This window comes from Colletotrichum truncatum (assembly GCF_014235925.2).
Source record: "Colletotrichum truncatum strain CMES1059 chromosome Unknown Contig_0004, whole genome shotgun sequence".
NCBI lineage: Eukaryota > Fungi > Ascomycota > Sordariomycetes > Glomerellales > Glomerellaceae > Colletotrichum > Colletotrichum truncatum.
In genome coordinates this window covers 165837-190013 of record NW_027222401.1, presented here as the reverse complement: position 1 = coordinate 190013, position 24177 = coordinate 165837, and the positions used below count along the sequence as shown (strand labels likewise).

The 24177-nt window shown below is 41.6% G+C and overlaps 4 protein-coding genes across 4 annotated transcripts; all 4 read left to right on the top strand.

The window, feature by feature from the left end:
- Positions 1-2023: 2023 nt before the first annotated feature.
- CTRU02_206838 (reverse transcriptase-like protein) lies at positions 2024-5155 on the top strand (the record flags this gene model as incomplete). Its single annotated transcript, XM_070204786.1, has 1 exon — positions 2024-5155. The coding sequence occupies one exon, from the start codon at positions 2024-2026 to the stop codon at positions 5153-5155; it is 3132 nt and encodes a 1043-aa protein (XP_070061319.1).
- A 60-nt stretch (positions 5156-5215) lies between these two features.
- Positions 5216-5767, top strand: CTRU02_206837 (uncharacterized protein; the record flags this gene model as incomplete). The annotated part of the gene is made up of 1 exon (XM_070204785.1): positions 5216-5767. One exon carries the CDS (start codon positions 5216-5218, stop codon positions 5765-5767), a length of 552 nt encoding a protein of 183 aa, XP_070061318.1.
- A 12867-nt stretch (positions 5768-18634) lies between these two features.
- On the top strand, positions 18635-20207 carry CTRU02_206836 (glycosyl hydrolase family 16; the record flags this gene model as incomplete). The annotated part of the gene is made up of 2 exons (XM_036733050.1): positions 18635-19440; positions 19496-20207. The coding sequence occupies 2 exons, from the start codon at positions 18635-18637 to the stop codon at positions 20205-20207; spliced, it is 1518 nt and encodes a 505-aa protein (XP_036575281.1).
- Positions 20208-23014: 2807 nt separating this feature from the next.
- Positions 23015-23897, top strand: CTRU02_206835 (uncharacterized protein; the record flags this gene model as incomplete). The annotated part of the gene is made up of 5 exons (XM_070204784.1): positions 23015-23198; positions 23250-23425; positions 23488-23551; positions 23603-23719; positions 23782-23897. The coding sequence occupies 5 exons, from the start codon at positions 23015-23017 to the stop codon at positions 23895-23897; spliced, it is 657 nt and encodes a 218-aa protein (XP_070061317.1).
- Positions 23898-24177: the final 280 nt, after the last annotated feature.

The window sequence follows — 24177 nt, the reverse complement described above, 5'->3', positions numbered from 1 at the left end:
AGTTTAATAATAACAACCAGAATAATAAGAATAATAATTAGTAAAGCACCGTATATAGATAATATAGTAGACTTATAAACCTAAGCGTCGCGTAAAAAGACAAACCTAGACATAGAGAATTTAAATACTATAACTACGACAAGCTAGGATATATAGCTAGATTGTTGGAATAACGATAATCACATGACCGTACGACAAGGCTGTCACAGGCAAAGGGGTGTATAGGTGGCATGACTAGCACCTGTAACACCTAAATGTCTGAGGAAGGGATCATGGTTTATTACCTGTCATGCACGACTCGTGTCTAGGTATGGACAGAGATATATCTGTTCGTACGGAAGGCAACATCTAGTTAGGAAAGGTAATCACGGAAAATAGAATCTTTGGTTCACCCTACATTTATGACAGTACGATCGTACAGAGAGCCCATTCAACACTGATCAGTGATTGCTTGGCAGTCACGAGTGATTGCATCGTGCGATCACAGATTAGCAAGAGTGAAGAGACAAGATCGAGGTTTTACGGCCGGGCTACCGGGTAGTCTCGTACGCAAGTACGAGGCGAGAAATTCGAAAGAATACCTAAGGGGTCACGCTAGGAAATCTCTTGTGCTAAGAGCCTTAGCCTAGTTGTTGTCGCTGCGGTGAGTCGTAACCGGACAACTAGCCTGAGAAGACGGTTTGTTATAATATCGTACGAGATAGATTCTTGTTGTCGCTGCGGTGAGTCGTAACCGGACAAGAATCCTATCGTGCAATACTTTAGCAAATAGTGTGCGCAACGGCACATTTCAACAACCATCCAACTAGATACCGTACGATACGAAACGGTTGCCAACATGACGACATCAGGAGAACCTGATATCGTACAGCAAGACCTCCTCCAGGAGGAGGAAAATGACTATGAGGTCACGTACGAAGACATGAGTGCAAAGAGTACTATTCCTATTAGTATATGGAAGAAGTCTACAGATCCGAAATACTGGGGAGACTTAGTCGATATCGAAACAGGACCTTCGGAGAAACAATTAACAACATACGTCGGCTACGTAATGATGGAAATCATACACCTAGACCCTCCACAGGAAGTACTTACTACGAAATTGTACGAGGACTTCCATCAATAGTCGCCATACCAATAGGACTTAGTTAACCGGACGTACAAAACCGAGTTCGCACGACTACTTAAACTAAAAGGCTTTCAACTACCTAAATCAAGGACGGTTTCAGAACAATTAGTCGATATAGTCTCAGACATAGCAAAAGGATTCGATTCTACGGACGACCGGGATAATTCCCAGACAAGAACATCAAGCCGTACGAACATTATTACACGCACACCGGTCCGAACCCCAGAGACAACTACACGTCAGACTTTAGCTGAACCAGCGATAGAGTCAATCGAACCTTCGTACGATACCGAACGAGCAAGCAGGAAGTCAAATACTCGAGATCAATCAAGCACACAGAATCTACCCCCAGGGGCAAGATATACCCAGGAGATCGAGAGCTTCCCACAGATACAGGATCGTACAACAAGTATCTATACAGCAAACAGTATTTACGATCTTCCACCACGACGCATAGTCCAGAATGGACCGTGCGAACCAAGCACGATTGCGGTCTTTCAGAAGGGATGGAAGAAAGAGAGGAACTATACTAGCAAACCGTACGATATCCTGTATGACAAGGCCAAGATTTTCATCAGCTTCTGCAGACGATTGCGAATAACAGAGGACCAATACCATGCCGTGTTTCCAGACATCTTAGCCGATCGTGCGGAGGAATTCTACCTCCACCATATCGGGCCAACAAAGAGGTGGGACGAGATTTACAAGATGCTAGATGCACATTTCAATACAGACATCAACCACAATCTCTACTATACAGATTAGACAACATTATCTTTCGTACGAGTTAAACGTGAGGAACCAGACAAGAAACCGATCGAGGTCCTCGAAGCATTATTTGATAAGTTATCTCTCGTACAACGAGCACTAGGTACAGGATTCCAAGGAGAAATTATGCTTCGCACGCAAGTTATCCAGGCATGCCGAGGCGTACCAGAGCTAGAGAACGCCCTCAGTAATCACAAGTCTGACCAGACATGTGAGGAGCTATTCTCTAACTTACGAGCCTCGCTACAAGTTGCAATCGATAGGAAGACAATATCGTACGACATTAACTTTGTCGATAGGCGGTATAATTCCAACCAGAGAAGCAGACATAAGCAACAACCCTACCGAAGACCTCAAGGACAGACGTACGAAAGACAAGACCAAGGGAACATATCCCAAGGAAAACCTACCCGTACGAACACAAGCAAAAGATGCTTCATCTGTAAGAAGACAGGCTGTTGGTCGACAAACCATTCTGATGAGGAACGCAAATATGCAAGAGACCAATACCTACAAGCATGTTATACACTCCACCAGGAGCCGTACGATGATTTTACAGCATATCTACAAGAAGTAGAGGGAGATAACCCTGTTGAAAATATTTCTGATGGTGACGATGATGATACTGGAGACGAGGAGGTTTCAATTTTCCTTACTTCAGCAGCATTCTTCCACCGTACGACAGGGGAAGACATTTTCTCAGCTCCAAAGACAGTAGAAGCAACTCAATTCGTACTACAAGACCCATATACATCAGTTTACCAAGGGGAACTTTGGGACACAGGTGCAGCGAAAGTTTCTACAGTCGGCAAGTCACAGGTCATAGCATACCTCAGGGAAAACCCACAAGCAAAAGTATCCTGGAAACCAGGGTCGGTCTACGTACGATTCGGAGACGGACGCTTAAACACATCAATCGGGACTATCATCATGGAGAATCCAATCGGACGAGTGAAGTACCATATCTTCGAGTCAGCTACGCCATTCTTATTCTCTTTAAAAGATGCAGATAGACTAAAGGCATACTTCAACAACATTGCGAATGTTATCGTACGACGAGATGGGAAACATATTCCAGTCGTACGCAAATGGGGCCATGCTTTTTTCAATCTCAGCAAAAGAGAGTCAAGTATTTTCTTTACGGAGGTACAACTAAGGCGTTTACATAGACGATTTGGACATCCTCGTACGGAACGACTATACCAACTTCTGAAAAACGCTGGACACGACGATATTAGCCAGTCGATTTTAGAAAAGGTCCAGAAGTTCTGTCACAACTGCCAGTCGCACGATCCAGCTCCAAGGAGATTTAAGCTCTCCCTTAAGGACGAGAGCTATTTCAATTACGAAATCGTGGTAGATGTCGTACGACTGAAGGACAAAAATGCCTTACATGTGATCGATACGGAAACAAGCTTTCAAGGAGCAACATTCCTAAAATCCCTTTCCGCACGAGACACATGGAATGCGTTAACCAAATGTTGGATTAACACCTATGTCGGTCCACCAGACCATATCGTACACGATCCGGGGACAAACTTCGCATCTACTGAATTCCGCAAACATGCCGAAATTATGGGTATTACGTGCGATGAGATGCCAGTAGAAGCACACTGGGCAGTCGGCAAAGTCGAGAGAGCTCACGCTCCCTTAAGGCGAGCGTACGATATCCTTCATACCGAACTCAGTCATAATACAGACGATAAGACAATCCTACAGATGGCTATCAAAGCGTTAAACGATACAGCTGGACCGTACGGAATCGTACCAACACTTCTGGTATTCGGTACTTATCCACGTATTAACAAGGATTCACCACCATCACCAGAAATCGTACAACAGGCAGAAGCCGCCCAGAAGGCAAGGAAGTTACTTCAAGGCATCCGCGCAGAGGTTGAGATCAACCGTGCGATCAATACAAGGAACGGTCCTAATATTCAACAAGTCTTATCCCTCCCTATCCAGAGCGAAGTCATGGTATGGAGAGAAAACAAGGGATGGACCGGACCGTACGAAGTACAGGGGATTGAGGGACATAATGTAACTGTGAACATGATAAACGGACCTACACAGTTTCGGGCGACACACGTCAAACCATACTATAGGGACGATACACAACCCCAGGAAGAGTCTGAACCAGACGTCGCACGGCAAATCCCTCAACCACAACCAAGGAAAAGAGGACGGCCAAAGAAGGGTCAAAGAAGGGCCGTACGACAATCCCCAAGACATTTTCTCACTCAGAAAGAGAAAGACAACTACGAGTTAGCAGTAAAACTCCGACTTGACAACATAATCACAACACCAGGATTACCGTACGAAGAGTCGGATAGGATTGAGATCGACGCGTTAATCAACCAGGGAGTCTTTACCTTTATTCGGTACGACCCAGACAAACACTCCAACATACGGATCTTTCGTACACGAATGGTTAGAGAAATCAAAAACAAAACCACGAAGCCGTACGAAAAGTCAAGACTAGTAATCCAAGGATATGGTGACCAGGAAAAGGAGGAAATCCTTACACAGGCACCAACGATCCAGAGGATGAGTCAGAGACTACTCCTCGCCCTTGGACCTACCCTCGTACGAGACTTCAAGTGTCAAGGAGAACTCAGGGATATTACGCAGGCATATACCCAATCGGACGATCCATTAAAAAGAACAATTATCGCACGACTTCCCAGGGAACTCGAGGGTAAATACCCAGAAAGAACACTCCTACATATCGTGAAGCCGCTCTACGGATTAGCAGAATCAGGTCTTTACTGGTATAAGACGTACGCTACACACCACAAGGAGGACCTTGGAATGATAGAGTCAACGTACGACCCATGCCTCCTTTATACTACGACAGGAGCAGACGACTTTGGTATCACGGCAATGCAAACAGACGATACAATGAGTTTCGCAACAGCAAGTTTCTCCGTACGGGAAGAGGAACAATTGGAGAAGAAGGGCCTTCGTGCGAAGCCGAAAACAATCCTATCACATAACCAAGAAGTAGATTTCAATGGCGGCAGGATTCAGTCGTACGAAGACTACTTTACTTTCTTACAGAAAGGACAAGTTAAGCAGCTCAATACTATAGAGATAGATGCACTTGATGCACGACAACAGTACGTTTCGCAGCGGGCAAGGGGCGCATACCTTGCTTCAATATGCCAGCCAGAGGCATCGTACGATTTAGCAGTCGCAGCTCAGATCAAAGAACCAAGTAAAGAGGACATTGAAGCTCTGAACGTACGACTTCAATAGCAAATAGACAACCCTGATCGAGGTCTTAAATATATTCCACTCGACTTCGTACGAACAAAGATGTATATCTTCACAGACGGATCATTTGCAAATAATACAGACCTTTCATCACAGCTTGGATTTGTCATCGTACTTGCAGAGGAAACAGCTCGTACGACGACAGACTTTGAGATCAATAGAAATATTATCCACTGGAGCTCAACGAAATGCAAACGAGTGACTCGAAGCGTACTAGCTAGCGAACTATACGGAATGACTACAGGCTTTGACAGTGGCATATCGTTAAGCAGTACCTTGAACCGGATTCTTCGTACGCTCAACCTCCCAGGAATTCCAGTCGTGATTTGTACAGACTCAAGATCTCTGTATGAATGCCTCGTACGACTAGGAACTACTGATGAGAAAAGACTTATGATCGATATCATGAGCCTGAGGGAGTCGTACGAGAAGAAAGAAATCTCAGAAGTGAGATGGATCGATGGCAAAGACAATCCAGCAGATGCTTTCACAAAGAAGTCACCAAATTCAGCGCTCGAGCAGTTAATTACGACAAGCAAGCTCAGGATAAGAATCGAAGCGTACGTGGATAGACTTGGGGGAAAAGACGAATGACAATCAACTCGTGCGATTTTACTATCGTACGAAAACCCCAATACCAAGATCCACCACCAGATGTTAGTCTATGAGAGCCGGACCCTTGAGATCATAGATAACCACCGTACGAATGAACCAATCCCCCAATTACTCCTTCTCAATCAGCTGCGGGTTGTGAGAAGAGCCAAGGAAGCTGCCAGAGGTGCCGACACCACGACCAAGCTTGCGACCAGGCGTACGGTCGGGCTGGCGAGCGCCACGGGCGTACGGCTTCCGATAGTTAGAGCGACGGGGAGACTCATCATCATCATCGTTGTCGGAATGGTTGCTACCACCAGACGAATCGGACGAACCATCCTCCTGACCACGGTGAGAGCAACGAGCGCCGTGCGACTGCTAGACGCATTCCGCACACGAGCCATCAGAGAGGGTCCTGAGACGAACACACTCCCGGAATCGAGGAGAGCCAGAGGTCGCACACTTGCTGGCGCAAGCAGGCATCGTACGACCTCGAGACTGAATGATGATCGCGATGAAGTAACTAGAGCGTCGTATGATAGAGGCGACGAACTCTTGAACGCTCATGTTGCCAGTCATACGCACTTCAATGTCGTGCGACGGCAGGGCAAGAGCATTACGTTCATCGTTCTAGACCATGGTTAGAAAACATAAAAGGAAAAAAAAAAAAAAAAGCGTTGAATGAGAATGATTGTTCAACGTACGAAGAGAAGAGAGAAGAAGTGGTGTACGAAGAGGAGAAAAGGTAAGTAAGAGGAAAAGAAGAAAAGACGCGTTTTTATCATTTCAATACGGAAAGTTCTGCCTAAGTAGGCAGGAAAAAAAAAAAACAAGAAAAAGTGAGGTGAAGCAATAGAGGAAGGCACGTAGGACACGCGACTTACTCAACCGACAAGAGAGGAAGGCGTACGAGACGACTTCCTACATTCACCCTTACGACACATATTAATCAAGTAAAGCTATTACGAACTGGAATAGCGCAACCTAATTGGACAAAGGATAGGCACGTACGGTCATAAAAAGAAAAGTTGTGAGTGTTGGAATAACGATAATCACATGACCGTACGACAAGGCTGTCACAGGCAAAGGGGTGTATAGGTAGCATGACTAGCACCTGTAACACCTAAATGTCTGAGGAAGGGATCATGGTTTATTACCTGTCATGCACGACTCGTGTCTAGGTATGGACAGAGATATATCTGTTCGTACGGAAGGCAACATCTAGTTAGGAAAGGTAATCACGGAAAATAGAATCTTTGGTTCACCCTACATTTATGACAGTACGATCGTACGGAGAGCCCATTCAACATAGATACTATATATAGCCTAAGAAACTTATAATACCCCCTAAGCAAGCTAACGCTATAACTAAAATCCCTAGCTACGAAGAAAAAGGATAGATAGCTTGCTATAATAATAATTATACTACGTATAAGCATATAAAAGAAAATAGTAGATAGTACCCCCAAAACCCTATAAGACAATCAAGATATAATACTACTAACATACCTAAGGCTATTACTATAATAGACCGATATACTAATAGACTAGATTATACTAAGTAGCAATAAAAGCTACTCGACGACTAGGAATAAGTAAAGAAGGCTACAGAACTTAATAACGCCTTCTAAGATAGTAGTATTATATACTAACTAGGACTCTTATAAGACATCCTACGCCTTGCTAACTATCGATAGACGAATAAAGTAAATACCTTGGAAAGTTTTTTAAAAAAAGAAGCTAGGAAACTCGAAGAAGAAAATAAGATAGCTATTAAACGGATATAAAACGCTATCAACTATACGATATAAATTCAAAATAATAGCAAAGTTAGAAATACCTTCTAATATATATGGAAAACCCGAGACCGCTATATTATACTACGCGGAAATACCTAAGGATAGTATTAACTTAAGTATAAAGCAACCTAATTTATCTACTAACCTTAAAACAATAGAAAGATAAAACAAACCCTTATAATAGCTAGCAAATACGCTTATAAAGCTATTAAGTAATTAGATAAAATACTAAGATAATAATAATTTAAAGACGCTAGCACCTAGACCCGAGTATACTAAGCAAAAGACAACCTAAGCTAACGATAAAGCTTACTATATACTATAGTAGCTAGCGACTCGACCTTTGAATTATTATAAAGAACCCGCGCTACTCCTTAACCTATCTTAGAATAAGCTAAAAACGTTGTAGATAGACTACCCTCGGCGGAAGTATGTTTATAAGGAATATTGATAGACGATACCAACCTAGAAGATATAGAAGAAGAATACTATCTTAATAAAATAAAAAAAATTAAGAAAGTATTAGAATATAAATATATTAACTCCTAAGACGACTACTAACAGATCGCCTTCTATATAGAAGAATATCATAACAAAATCCTTATAATAATTATATAAACCCGGGATAAAGAAATATTCTTAGAAGACGATCCTAGGATTACGATATAGTATAGAGAATATAAGGAGATAGTATAGATCTACTATATCTTCGATTACTATGCCTACTATCTCTTAAAGAAAGTAGAAAATAGACTATACCTTAAAAGAAAAGAAGAACTATAAATCCGCAAAGCCTATAAGGAATAAGAACTTTTATATTAAGAAGTACGGGGAGAACCCGGAGAATAGAAAACTAATAATAATAGAATAGCATTCTTACAACCTAGCGTCGAATACCTTTAGAAGTATATAAACTACTTTATAAGAGTCTAGTAGAATTATAAGAAAGACTTATATAAACTCTACTATATTCTAAAAAGCGAAAGTTAGAGATTCCGATAATAAGAACTAGATAAGCAAGGATAAGATAGCAAGACGCCTAGCCTACTTCGTCTAGGAATTAGAGAAAGTAACCTCGGCAGAGACCGAAAGAAAGGCAAGAAGGCTTTCTACTTAAAAAACTAGGAAAGCCGCCTTATCCAGGATATATAGCAAGCTCCTCTAGTAAGTCCCTATATACTATATTCGACGACGACGTATAAATAAAGATTATAGTAAACCTAGGCGGATATACTATATAAGTCTTAATAGACTTAAAAGCTTAAGGAAACTTTATTATACCCCGAATAGTATAATAGCGAGAAATACTATAGAATCGGAAGTAAAACCCTTACCGACTAAGGAATATAGAAGGGAAAGAAGTTAAGTATAGCAGAGGCAGTATTAATCAAGAGATAGCGTAACTCCCTTTACTCTACTATAGCTATCAAAAGCTTATCAGCTTCGACATTACGGAGATAGGAAACCATAACGTTATCCTTAGAATTCTATAGCTATAAAGACATAACTTATAAATCGATTAGGTTACTAGCTAAATAAAATTCAATCTAGCCTTTAAGAAGTATTCGACGAAAGCCTTACGCGGATTACTAATAGCAACTAGAGCAAGACTATGCTTAATGCTAAGGATAAGAGATATTAATACTAAGATGCTAGCAGCTACAACGATTAACAAAGTCATAGAAGATCTAATATTAAAGATACCTATTAAATATAAGGTTTATAGCAAACTCTTTATACTAAAACTTAAGACTAGATTACTAAAACATAGTAAGTAGGATTATAAGATCAAAATTAAGGAAGGATATAAACCTACCTTTAATAAAATATACCTACTTAACTAAAAAGAAATAAAAGCCTTAGACGAATAGTTTAACAAAAATCTTATAAAAGGATTTATTAGACCTTCAAAATTACTTATAAGATACCTTATACTATTCATACTAAAGAAAAACGGGAAGAAACGACTTTATATCGATTATTAACGACTTAACGATATTACGATCAAAGACTATTACCTACTACCCCTTATATCGGAACTAAGAGACCTACTCTACGAGGCTTAATAGTTTATAACCTTAGACCTTAAAAAAGCCTATAACCTTATCTAAATTATAAAAGGAGATAAGTAGAAAACAGCCTTCTAAACGAGAAGAAGATAGTTTAAAACGTTAGTTATACTATTTAGACTTACTAACGCACCGGCTATATTCTAAACTATAATTAACTAAGTACTATAGGAATATCTAGACAAGTCTATTATTATATACCTCGACGATATCCTTATATTCTCCAAAACGTTAGAAGAATATAAGAAGTATGTTTATAAGATTTTTAAAGCACTCGAATAAGCAAAGCTACTTATAAAACTAGAGAAAAGTCTATTTTATAAATAGGAAGTAGAATTTTTAAGGTTTATAATTATGCTAGGCGTAATCAAGATATCCCCTAACAAAATCAAGGCTATATAAGAATAGCCTATACTAGAAAACCCGAAGGATATACTATCCTTCTTAAGATTTATTAACTTCTACCGAAAATTCCTTAAAGACTATTCTAAAACGATATTACCTCTTACCGAACTTACTAAGAAAAATATACCTTAGGAATAGATAGATAAATAATAGAAAGCGTTCTAAGAAGTCAAGGATAAGGTTATATCGGAACCCGTTATCTAGATTCCAAACCCTAAGAAGCCTTTCAAGCTTAAAACGGATACTTCGAACGAAGCTAAAGGAGCGTAGCTAGGCTAAAAGGATAAGAACGGAGTCCTATACCCCTATAGATTCTTTTTAAGAAAGTTCTAAAGACCTAAACTAAATTACTAGATCTATAATAAGGAACTTATAGTAATTATCGACGTATTTAAAGAATAGAGACCCTAACTATTAGGAATAAAGTACGAAGTAAAAGTATATACGGATTATAAGAATCTAGCATACTTTACTACTTTAAAAAAGCTTAATAAACGATAAATTAGATAGTTAGAATTCCTTTTAGAATTTAACTTCAGAATTATCTATAAGAAAGGATTAGAAAATAGTAGAGTAGACGCGCTTAGCCGAAGACCCGATTACAAGGACGAAGTCTTAGAAGAAACTTAAGTTATCCTTAAAGAAGATAATAGCAACCTTATACCTGCTACGAAACTCTTAATAATCAGCAACCGTATCAAGACTAGCACGACTAGGAGGATAACATACGACTAGATCAGGGAGATATATAGCATACCTGCTTACGGTTACTAAGGAGTTACGAAAACCTAGAAATAAATCAGATAATACTACGATAAGTAAGTAATAAGAAAAGACGTTACTAACGTAATCAAGGATTATAAAGTCTATATAAAAAGCAAGCTAAGCAGATATAAACTATATAAGGAATTATAACTATTACTAATACTATTAACACCCTAGCACTCTATCTCTCTAGACTTTATTATTAAACTACCGAAATTAAGAAAACTACTTACTAAAATATAGTACGATAGTATACTAGTAGTTATAAATAGATTTACGAAATACGCGTATTTTATATTATACTTAGAATCAAGCATAGTAGAAGACTTAGTATATACCTTTCTTAGGATTATTATTAGCTAACATAGCCTACCTTAGGAGATAGTATTAGATAGAGGATCGGTCTTTACGTCTAAGTTCTAAAGATCCCTGATCTTACAGCTTGAAGCAAAGCATAGCCTTAGTACTACCTTCTACCTATAGACCGATAGACAAACAGAAAGAATTAATTAAATCTTAGAAATATACCTAAGGAGTTATATAAACTACGACTAAGATAACTAAGTTAAGTTATTACTAACCGTATAGTTCGTATATAATAGTTTAATAAGAGAAAGCATATAAGAATTACTTTTCTTCCTTAACTATAGATTTAACCTTACTACTTATAGAAAACCCCGAACCGGCTCTGCCGCGATAAAAGCAATAGTAGATATTAAGAAACTTAAGGAAATCTAATAAGAACTACCTTAAAAACTCGAATTCGTATAATAGAGAATAAAGAAATACGCCGACCGATATAAGGTAAGAAGCCTACCTTTAAAAGAAGGAGGTAGCGCCTATCTTATATAGCAAAATATTAAAATAAAACAACCTAGCAATAAACTCGACTTTAAAAAACTAAGACCTTTCGAAATTACGAAGAAAATTTCTAAAGTTAACTATAAGTTAAAACTACTAGAAATAATAAAATATTACCTAGTCTTTTACGTCTTATTATTAAAACTAATACTAGACGGTATATATACTAAAGACTATATTATTATAGAAATAGACGATACTAAATATAAAGTAGAACGTATTCTAGACTACTAAAAGAATAGCGAAATAACAAAATACTTTATTAAATAGAAAAACTATAGATATAAAGATAACTTATAAGAACTAGCTAAGAACTTAGAATATGCTTAGGAGGAACTTTAATAATACTAAACCTAGCAGGATTACCTACTAAAAGACTAAGATTAGCAAACTCCTCCCTAATACTAAAGGAAGACTAGGAAAGGTTATTAAGAACCTTAAGAAACCGAAGGTTACTAACTATACTAGCCTTGTACGCATCCAAGGCTAACAACAAGCTATCCTCTGCGTCTAATTCTTATATACCTTACGCAAACGTCTCCTTCTAACGCTCTACTACCTTCTTTCGAATTTAACAAATATAAGATAAACGGCTTACTACTAAAGCTATATCAGACTAAAGACGTACTAACTCTTTATAGATCCATAGCACCTCTTTACTAGCCTCCTCTTCTTTCTTATCCTACTCCTTACGCTAGGAATTTAATTTTAATACTACCAAATCAATAAGAAAACATCGCCGCTTAAAGAAAAAAAAACTTACATATCGAAGCTACTACTAAACTATTACAAAGCTTCTTATACTAAGCATATAACTAACAACGATTTACACCCTTAGCAAATTAATAAGCGCGTTTCGCACGGAAATAATAGGTATAAGGTATATCCGTAATAACGCCGAAATATATAAAAGACTTATTAACTACTTAACGAAGCGTTTTTAAGCAAAGCTGTTTAGATTTTGTTGGAACGGTAGGTAGGAATCTCGTAGATAGTACGATATCCTTATAACAGGGTATTAGAGTAAGGGAACTTGTACTTATGAAGTAGGGCTTTAATAGTAAAGAATGTATAGGCTTATATTGAAGCTGAGTTGGTTGAGGAACTAATAGCTAGCTAAGGGAGAGAATTAGGCTAGTTATATAGTAGTATAACGTCGCCTATAATAGCTAATATAGGAAGCTATAAGCTAGGTTTAGTATACGTAAGTATATACGTCAACTAGCTTATAAAGCAGCTTATAAATCAGACTAGAATCTTCTTTAACTAAATAGACTTTTAGATAAGGTTAAAGAGAGTATTCCATAGGGATCTGAATGTCATATGTTTAAACTAGCAAGCAGCCATTCTTAGCTAGTTACTTTTGTAAGTCCTACTAAGTCTTAGATAAGACTAAATAGGATAAATAAGTAAAATAGAAGTATAATATACTTATACTTCTAACAGATTTTGATTTTAGAACGCGACTTAACATAGTATTAATATTATTAAAGGAAGCATGTTTGAAAGACCTTAACCTAGGACTAGCTAACCTACTTATAAGCCTTGAAGACAAGACCTTCGAAAGGGAGACTTAATATTACAACCTATTAAGTATGCCTAACAGAGAAACTAGCCTTACTCGAGGATAGCAGCTAGAGACAAGATATATATAGGCGACGAAAGGGATAAGGGTCGCCCCGCTAGAAAAGGAAAAACTATATTTAAGTTACGTAATAATAAGAAAGGAATAAGAGATACGACTTTTAGCATATCGGCTGCCGACAATTAAGATATCAGCAAGTAATAACGCAAACGTTAGCCTTAGGAAACAAGACTTATATATAAACTAGGACTTAAGCACCTACTTAAGCCTTTTAGATAGTTTTTTAACAATCAACTTATAATTTATCCTCGAATAACTTTCAGCTTACCTCTTAGTATTATAAATACTAAGAACCTTGTTACTATAGTATAAGACTAATTACCTTACCCTAACCCTACGATCTACTAAAACGACCTTTACGAACTAGTATTAGTCTCTTACTATACCTTCTATTAGCAAAACCCTACTGTTAGATAGCTAGCCGTAATACTATTACTTATATATATCTAGAAGTAAGTTTAGAATCCTTTCTAAATTAATTCGGAATTAGTTTAGAATACGTTAAGAACTAATTTAAAAGTACTTAGATATATAAAATACGATCGCTATCTTTTAAAACAGGATATAGTATTTATAATACTAAGAATCTAGCTTTCTTAGAAAGATATTTCTATTATTAGCCGTTATAATATAGTTATAAGCTGTTTACGTAAGTTAAAAATACTTTAATATTTATTAATAATTATTTCTAAATTATTTTAAAACTTAAATATTAATACTAAAAGGAATCCCGTAAGTAACTAGATAATAAACGTATTAAAAAGCTTTTATTAACTTGACTTTTTACGTTTAGTCCCTTAAGAGGTATTAATTTAAAAAGTCTATCCTTAATTCCGAATCGATCCCGAAGTCTTTTAGAAGCGATTCGGAATCGATCCTTTTGTCTTTCCTATGCTTTATCTTCTAAAGTTATTAAGTTAAATACTTTATAAAAATCTATTTCTAACTTAAGAAACGAAATTAGATAAGGATAATAAGATAACTTTAACTTATAAAAGTAAAGTTTAGAATTAAAAGAAAAGCGATTAGAATTAGAAGTAAGAAAACTTCTAGTTAAAAAATAGAAGCTTAAACTATAAGAAAAAGAACTAAAGTTAGTAGAATAGTAGAGAAGATTAAGACTTTAATAGTATATAGGATAGGTAAAGAATCGATTCTAAATTATTTTTATATTAATTTAGAAATACTTTTTTTTTTAAAAAAAAGCTTAAAAACCGAACGCCTTAGGTATTTATAAAGAATTGATTCTAAAGTAGTTCTAAATCGGTCTTAAAAGAAGTCTTAAACTAGTTCTAAACCGATCCTAAATTAATTTAAGCTTTATCTTCTTTATTATCTTTAAAGCAAGCCTAGACCTTATATTCCTAATCGCGAAAGGCGGGAGGATATTCTAAATCGATTTATAATTAGTTTTAAACTATTTTAAAACTAATTCTAAACTTACTAATATTATAAATAGTAATATAGTAAGTATACTTACCTTTAGTAAGGAAGCTAGTAGTACGACGTATTTTAGTAAAGTTAATCTATTATAAAATCGATTTAGAATAGGTTTTAAAAAGATTTTAGATTAATTAAGAATTACTTACTATAGTTTAGTTACCTTGCTTACGTATAGGCATAGTAAGAAGGAAGGGAAGGGTTTACGCCTTCTATTTCTTAGAAAAAGTCTATAGCTTACTATTATTATAAGCGCTAATAGCGATACCGTAGATATAGTTATAAAATTCTATTTATAATTAGTTTAAAATTAGTTTAGAATTAGTATAGAATTAGTTTAGAATTACTTACTAGCTATATTATTATTCTTTTTAATAGAGTTTACGCTAGACTTATAGCTTTTAACTTTAGCTAGGACTTTATTAAGCTTATACTTCTTAATATAGTTCTTAAGGTTCGACTTGCTTAAGAACTACTTTATCTAATCGATTCGAAATTAGTTCTAAACTAATCCGGAACTAATTCTAAATTACCTTAGTATATATAATACTACTAGATCTACTACCTTAGCGGTAGTAGAGTTTGCTAAGGGTAAGCTTAACTTTATTAGCCTAAATCGATTTAAAACTATTTCTAAATCGTTATAAAATCGCTTCTAAATTACTTACCTTATTAAACTCGAAGGGAGGAAGATCTTCTATATAGTAATTTTTACCGCCTTAAAGAAGACCTTCTTTATAAGTCTTATAATCATCCTAATTCTAAATTAGTTCTAAATCGATCCTAAACCGATTCTATTATACTTACAAAATCCTTATATAAAGGCATAATATCGGATTTCTAAACTAATTCGGAAGTAATTAGGAATCGGTATGCTAAGGGGGGGGGGGGGGGGGGGGGGGGGAAGGCGTATATAATTTAAAAAGGTTACAAAGGGAAAAGGAAGAGAATTAGAATAAAATAAAGATTTAAATATTAATATAGAGTATATACCTTAATTAGTAGTAAGACGTAATTAGTAACTAGTCCATATATCTAATCGATTAAAAATTCCATGGTTAGGTAGACCTACTTTACCTTAATATAGCTAATCATAAAATTAGTCAGATAGACCTATAATTTATTTAAATAAGTAGGTAATTGGTCAGGTTATCCCCCCCCCCCCCCCCCAATGGTCGCCTTGACTACACCCTCAAGCGCGCTGGGTGCCGTGAGTCACGTTCTGTTTGGTGAAGTTCGGGGACGATGGGGACTTTGGCCGGATAGATTGCCGAGATTGGTGTTGGCATTGTGCAGGATAGCTAACTTTGTTTTCAACTGCCCAACTTCTCCAAAGAATATCAAGCTTTTTTCTCTTTTCATACAGCGAGTCCCAAACCCATTGAAATGTTCTTTTCCCCCATCATTGTGCTGGCTGACTGCCACCCTAAACTACAGCGCGCGCCGAGACAGCAAAACAGGAAAAGGGCTTGTCGTGGCTTGACTATGGACCGAGATCGGCCCAGCCAAGGCGCCTGTCGCGGTGTCAGCAGCGGCTATGGCCGAAAAACCTGCATTTTAGCGGAAGTTCAACCATTTAAGAATGCGGGTCTTTGGCCGAGCGGTGGCCCGGAATTTTGGGCCGCGCTGGGCCGGTTACCCGAGGATTTGCCTCTGCCTTATTCACTTACTTGAGAAGAGAAAGAATTTCTTACCTCGCCTGTTTACCTTACTTGAACCTCAGCCCGAAGCCCCCCTTGGTCAACTGCGCTCTTGAGCGTGATGGTCGCTAACGCCGGATGATGTTGCGATTGAAGCCCCTGATATGACTGAGCTTCCATGACACCCGTTGATGGCACTCTTTTACAATCTCTTCTCTCTCTCATATTGCTGATTTAGTACTACTTATCCACTGTTCAGACCTTCATTGAGCGCTTACCTAATACCGAAATATCGACCTTTCTTATTTGTTTTTGATCCCTATAATCTAGATTTCTCCGTCGCATTGCGCGACAAGCAGTCACCCTGAAGTTTGAGGCGTATAATTTCTTCGTTCCCTTGGGTATCCACATTCTTGTTGCTTCACGTGGCAGCTCATGAAACTCATATCTGCAATGAGTTGAGATTTTTTCATCCAGCACCCGTAATGGATTGCGATGATTACTATGGATATCATAAAAGCAAACCCTGCTCTACTAAGCCGTTTTTCTCCGCAATTTTAACGACTCTGACTCCCATTCACGGCTGGTTTCGCCAACATGCTTCCGGGCCTCCAATTTTGCGCCTTGCAACCTGCTGATCTTCTCCAGCTTCTCGACAACACGAGGCTTACCCACAGTCGAGTGAAGGGTTTACCTCTGTATTGGTTCATGATTGGATGCCTTATGTCGAGCGCCATCTAATGTGCCAAAGCTGAGCTTGGGATCCCTCATACAACAAGGCTGAGGCAGGTTCTTATCTGGGCTCGTGCATGTATCTCCGGCCTTCATCCGATGATCATCACGTGGATAACCAAAAATGATTCTGCCAAGTCGTATTTTTGGACCAAGCAAACCTCAACAACCCGAGTCAGTAGCACAATGCGAGCTGACTCCAAGTTGCCAGAAATTTGCCTCCGCCTCAATCTGCCTTCACCGCTCAATAGTATATGTTCATTGCTTCTCGGATTCAACTTTGAGGATTCCGGCGGATTCAACGTCCATCTTGGCAGAAGATGTCTCAAGTGCCTGTGTCAGGCAGGTGATTAAAATATCCAAACTGCGACTCCTGAACCACCCCCGCTTTCACCCACACTTCTCCTACTATGGTTGCAGTGATACAGATTCCTTTTTCATCCTAAGCGGCGAATGGCGGCAACTGATGGGGTTTCAAGCACAAATCCGAACCACAAAACCCACGGAAGTTTTCTTTTCGTACATGCAAGTTTGCCAATGACGCAGTTGTGTCCAACAAGAGTGGAAGCATTTTCTGGTGCCCCCCTCGGGCCAGTAGGGCCGCGTTTGACGGGGGCGGTCCACTATCAATCTCGGGATAGTCTTCACATTTGCCCATCTCGTCACTTAACGAACGGTGGAATAATTTCCTTTCTGATCACCCTGCACCCAAGGACACAGGCAATGGGGGGAGATGCCCCTCTTTGGTTCAACCGATAGTTATAGCGCTAGTCCCAGCTGGCTCTGGTGCGGAAACGCTGCCCGTTGCAGATGCAACTCCAAGAGCCCAGAGAGGAGCAACAGACATTGGCACCCCCTTAAATCACGACGTTTGCTTGTCACATTCCCCAGCTACCCCTGGCTCGTCTTGTCCCTTTTGCTCCACTTCACCCATGTTAGATGAGGTTTGCCTCCTATCATTGCTCGAGTTTGCCTTCAACTCAAATCGATCGTCTGTGCTTCGACTTTCCCAATGTGCCCATCCAAAAGTGAGCCTGCTATGCTATCTGGCTGGCGCTTTATCTATCCACTCTCCTTTTACCATGGACGCCTTTTAAACTCAATTTTGAACCCCCACCATTGCCGTTCCTTGAGAAATTGGTCGTTGCGTCGAGAGATCCTTCATTCCTCTCTTTACATATTGTTTTTCAATAGGCAATACCGGCGCCTTTGTCCGTGACTTTGCGCTTTGCAACACTCCTTTCGCCGTCCACGACGGACCCCACGCTCTCTCTGTCTCTCACTCTCGTCACTCCTTGACCGATTCCAAATTGCTTCGAGCGCGCTGTGTTCCAAGCCTATCTTTTTTTCTTGCGATACTAGACGTGTTGCTTTTGGTCAATTGACTTTTGCGATTCCCCGCGTATACGGTACAATTTGAATTGCCCCGGCTTTTCAATCTCTCAAGTTCGACCCCCGAATCTTTGGCTTCATATTCCCCACGATTCGCCCATTTGCGACTTCAACTAGCCATGTTGTCGCGATACACTCTTTCGGCGGTGGCGCTGTTGGCGTCGCTTGCCCAGCCTGCCGTCGCTCAGGTTTCAACTAAATGTAACCCGATGAACACCACTTGCCCTGCCGACCCGGCCTTCGGAATGGACTACAACTTCAACTTTAATGCCACCCCGTCGACTGATGCCTGGGAGACAACCGTTCGCCCGGTCAAGTACACGGCTGAAAACGGCGCCGAGTTCACGATCAGCAAGCAGGGTGAATCCCCCACGATCCGCACCAAGTTCTACTTCTTTTTCGGTCGTACCGAGATCCATTTGAGGGCGGCCACCGGTAAGGGAATCGTGAGCTCCATGATGTGGCTTAGTGATACGCTGGATGAGGTCGACTGGGAATTTCTCGGCGTGAAGAATGATGCCTTGAGTAACTTCTTTGGAAAGGGTGTCGAGGACTTTAAGAACGGCGCCGAGCATGCCGTTTCAGGAAGCATTCACTCCGACTTCCACAATTACACCACCGTCTGGACCAAGGACAAGCTTGAGTGGTGGGTGGATGGCGCCCTTGTGCGCACGCTTCTCCCGGCGCAGGCCAACAACGGCCAGTCGTACCCTCAGACCCCCATGCGGCTCAGTCTCGGTATTTGGGCCGGTGGTGACCCTCGCATGGCTCCCGGTACAAGGGAGTGGGCTGGAGGAGATACCGACTACGCTGCTGGCCCCTACACGATGTATGTCAAGTCTGCACAGGTTACCGATTACAGCTCTGGAAAGGAGTACTCTTTTGGCGACAAGTCAGGCTCATGGGAGAGCATCAAGATCACTGAGTAAGTTTGGCTGATTGCATTCACCTTGTCACAACCAGGCTGACGCTTTTCGCAGGGGTAACTCAACCGTCAAGGAGGCCCTTTTGGAGGAGCCTAGCAAGTCCATGAAAGAAAAGTTCGAAACTCTCAGCCCTACTGCCAAGACGGCCGTGGCCGCATCTAGCGTTGGTGTTGGTTGTGCCCTCATCGCCTTTGGATTGTGGTACTTTTTCCGCCAACGTAGACGTGGTGCCGCCGAGGCTGCCTTGGCAGCTCGCAGAGCCGAGGAGGAGCGTCTCGAGATGGAGCGTTTCCAGAAGAGCGGCATTGACCCCGATTCATTCAACGGCGCAACAGGAACGGAGTACAACGCCAAGGATTTCAGCAAGAATGGTATGGTCCAGGAGAACTCCTACAGCGTCCCCGCAACTCAGGACCGCGCCGTTTGGGATACCGCACCAGCGATCACTGCCGGCGCCGCAGGTGGCATGCCCTCGTACACCAATGCTCCGAACGGCCAGACACCTACTCTCCCTCCGTTGAGAACGCAGAGCCCCAGCGTGCCTCCCTCGGGCCCTCTGCCGATGGCGCCAGCCCGTACTGCTTCCCACGGCGGCTACTCGAGACTCGGCTCACCTGACCAGCATAGTCCTCCGCCCATGAGCCCTCCTCATGGCGGTTACAGTGACAATGCGTTCGGCAACCAACAAAACTACGGCAACAATGGATTTGGAGGCGCAAATCAAGGGTACTGGAACAATGGTGGCTCCCAGGGTGGCTTCCGGTAGTGTTGGATAGCTTTTTCTGATTTCCTAAATGTCTTCGATTCTCGACCAGCCGCTCTTAGGCCACTTTTTCACCATCACTAACCCATCTTGCATGAATCTTTGAGCGATTTTTCGTTCTGCGCTTCAAGCGAACAACATGAAAGGATATGGAGGATTCCGTCCTTGAGGGGCGCGATTTACTCTGTCCAATATCGGTTCCAACATACACATTATGTCCCGCTGTTGGGACTCTTAACGAACTTCAATAAATGATTGGCTTGTTCAAAATATGTACCATTTTAGGTGACGGAACTTGGCGTTGAGAGGTCGCTAAGATGAAAATGCGGCTACTTCCAGCCGACGTTGTGAGGCATGCATTTTCTTCACAAGGCTGTCCACTAATGGCTTTGCATTGCGACTGAACTCGAAGATGGCATTCGATGGCGATCCATGACCCAGTACTGCACATAAACAATGCTTGCCATTCATGCAGCGATTGCGAGACGTTTGGCATGAACAGGCAAGGTGCTGCTTTCTCACTGCTGTACAACCTTAATTGCGCTTTGGGGCTCTGAGCCGGCGGCAGCGGAACTACACAAGGCGGAATGCCGTTCGGTCGACTGTGAAGCTATGCTCATGCAGGCCCACGTGGAACGGTTCATTCCTTGCTCCAAGCATGAAAGTACCTTATCGGTGAGCCACCAGCATTGTCGCGTAGTTCATGTACTTTTGTATGGGAAACGGGGTGTAATAACTTGGCCAACTGGGCCATTGGCTCCAAAATGAGGTCCATCGATACGATGATCTACCTAGGTCATTGCATTATCATGCTTACTCGGCGAGCTAAACTTTACCCGGCGTTATCGATTACTCCCCGGTAGTATTGCCATGCGAACTCACTTAGCAAAGGTGTGGCGTGCGCTGGCATTCGGGAGGAACGGTTGCCCGCAGGGCTCACCATGGGGCTGTTGAGCAACGGTGCGCACGTCTGAGCACAACTTAAGTCTTTCCACAACCCTGCGGCAGGAAGTCTTGTGTAGGGTGGAGTGACCCCGAATATTCAGTTTGTTAGGTAACTGCTGCCATTCTTCCAAAATAGGGCTCGGCTTACTGGGACGCATCGTTTCTGAGAGTCACAAGGTACATGGTCATCCCTAGGACGCTACCATAAAAGCTTCATTGAGAGAACCAGTGTACTATACCAGAGCAGGCAGCATGCTACTTCTCAAGAGAATCCTTCTGTAAACACATGGTTTGTTTGAAGTTTGAATAACTCAAAATAACGTTGTCTTCACGACCGCGCAGTAATTTCGACTGGCCTGGCCTACTCCATGGCCAAAATTGCCAAGCATTCGCTTTCTGCCAGGTAGGAGATAGATTAAAAAGGGCCGTTACCGACGGATCAAATGTGAAGCTTAATTGCGATTAGCATTTTCGGGGAGCTGGAAGCGTCGCCAAGTAAAGTTTGCGGCTCTTCCGGAGGTAAGCTATCACCACATGACAATCTGATTTTCCTGCTTCGCATCCCTCCTCTTTTCCGTCAGAACCTACCACCAGCTCAGTTGGTGGTGTTCAATCACACGATGCTTTGTTTAAGCTGGGCCGAATCTTGATTCAACCATACAATGTAAAGCAGCTTATCGGCTGGTGTGACTACCTATCCACGACCGGTTGCATCCCTATGTTTGGTCGGCCTGTGTTCTTAATCCCTTGGAAGGCCCCCGTCGGCATTGCTGGGTTGATCTTCGTTATTTAATCAACTCGTCAAGAACCTAGAAGCTAATGGTGAGAAGGTCTAATCAAAACTTCATTTCAAAATAAGGCAGGGCAATTTCTGCGATTAGTGTGATGAGACCAAAGCAAGTGCTGAGGCTGTTTTCATCGAGTAAGATGCTAAAAGATGCGAGGTTAAAGCACCAGTTAGCTTTGTACTTGCAAACTGCATGACTGTGTGTCCCGATTCGAAAGGGTAACCCACCTGCCAAGTGCATGGTTCCATAATGTAATGGCAGAACAGGAGGCAACACTCCCGCCGTCACCGCCGCCCCTCCCTTACGGCAAGGTTTCACGTGTTTGTCGCCTCCGGTGGTTGGGAACTGCCTTACTATGTATTGGGTAAGCTCGAAGTGGCTGCTTACTCCCGATGGCGTATTTTTAAGTTGTGTTGCACACCATCTCTTTCCTACGAGGCAACCCTTTCAAGCGTGAAGCTTTAGCAAGTCCGCTGGGAATCCATGGCTTGTTTCTCTCAACGTCACTATAATCCAAGCATACCACTGCTTCAGCCTGACTTCGCTTATCAGAAAATGTTCGCATTGGAAGGACGGCTTAACTACATCTTGAGGACAATCAGATGTGTGCTGAGGTAACAGCAAAGAGGTTTACAGTCCGCACTTTATTCCCAATCCATGCCGTCTGATTCCAGAGGGCCACAATGAAAAGTGTCGGATCAAAGCCGATGACGATAGATTTCGGCTTGTAGAGGATAATCATTGAGAGGAATAGTCAGCGGATGCTTCGGCAAGAGCAGACATCCTTGAGCTCTGGCTTACTGAACAACCTTTGAGTATGTCACTGAATGATCCGGCGAACTCGTCGAGACAGGCAGAACACTGGCAGCTAGAGCCATCTTGGCAGAAGTTTATGTGGTGAGAGGGCTTCTTGCCTCTCCAAGACTTTGCCTATAAAGTACGACACGCTGTCCCTTGACATTCCCAGATTTCGTTCAACCAGACAGCCTCGCAAGCAATCCCTTCACATTAGCACACTATACCCATATACCCAAAGTTGTCTCAGACAATAATATTTGCACCTTTTCAATCGTAAACATGCACTATACCACGTTCTTCGTTACTGCCATTGCGGCTATTTCTTCCGTCTCCGCCATGCCGGCTGAAGCCGCCGACCGCGACCGTGACCGCGACCGCTATGACGTCTTCCCCCGGGGTGAATGCCGTGACGAGGGGGATGACCTCTACTGCGGTAGGGGTGTTAATGAGTTCTGTCGCTATGGTATGAACTTCACTGGAATAAAAGTTAGAGTCGATGCTAATGGGACTTTAGACGCTAGCAACAGGTATTGTCGTAGCGACAATGTCAACAGAATCTTCTGTGCCTACCGCAACCAGCAGGAATTCGCTCGGCAGCTGGCTGAGGAGTGGCTCAGCATTGAAATTTGTGACCGAGACGAATACTGGGACGTCAGAAGACGCCGATGCGAATGCTACAGAGGCCGAGACGTAAGTGTGGCGTGCAATCTAAAACACTAGCAAACGATCGCGCTGCTGACTCGTTGAATTAGGGGGACCGAGACAGAGATAGAGAATGCCGTCGCCGCCGCGGCGAGAGCGACCGTGACCGTGACGGAGAGCGTGATGGACGTGATGGAGACCGTGGTGGCCGAGATGGCAACCGAGATGATGACCGAAATGACGGTCGCGATGGCGATCGAGGCCGTGAGCGTGATGCGCCTAACTGCAAGAATGGAGATATTGCGTTCTGTGCTGCAAACGAGAACGATATCATCACCTTTGGTAAGCTTCGCCCAGATTGAACCCTCTACCAAAAAAAAAAAAAAGCCTGACATTTGGAACAGAGCGGGAGAATACCTTGTGCCTGAGGGACCGCGGAAACTACGTCTTCTGTGCCAGCCCCGAGCGAGGCAGAGCCAGGGAGAAGGCGAGAGACCACTTCAACAAGAAGGCTGCTTGATTCACAACTCGATTGTCAATGTTTGGTATTTTGTATTTGGATGACGGTAACTTTGAATTTGGTGTGAATTTGCTTGGGTCGAGTGGTTGACAAGCTACTCGAAGGGTTCTATGTGGTGCAATAATCTAGTAAGGTGTTTGATGATGGTCAAGTCAAGGCTGGGCAGTGAACAGAAATGGCACACAACATCGTCTGAGAATTTTGGCATGTTTGCGACTTACTTCGCGGACAGTAGTCTTTAAATTGTGATTTGCCCTGTGTCTTGGACATATGACAGTAA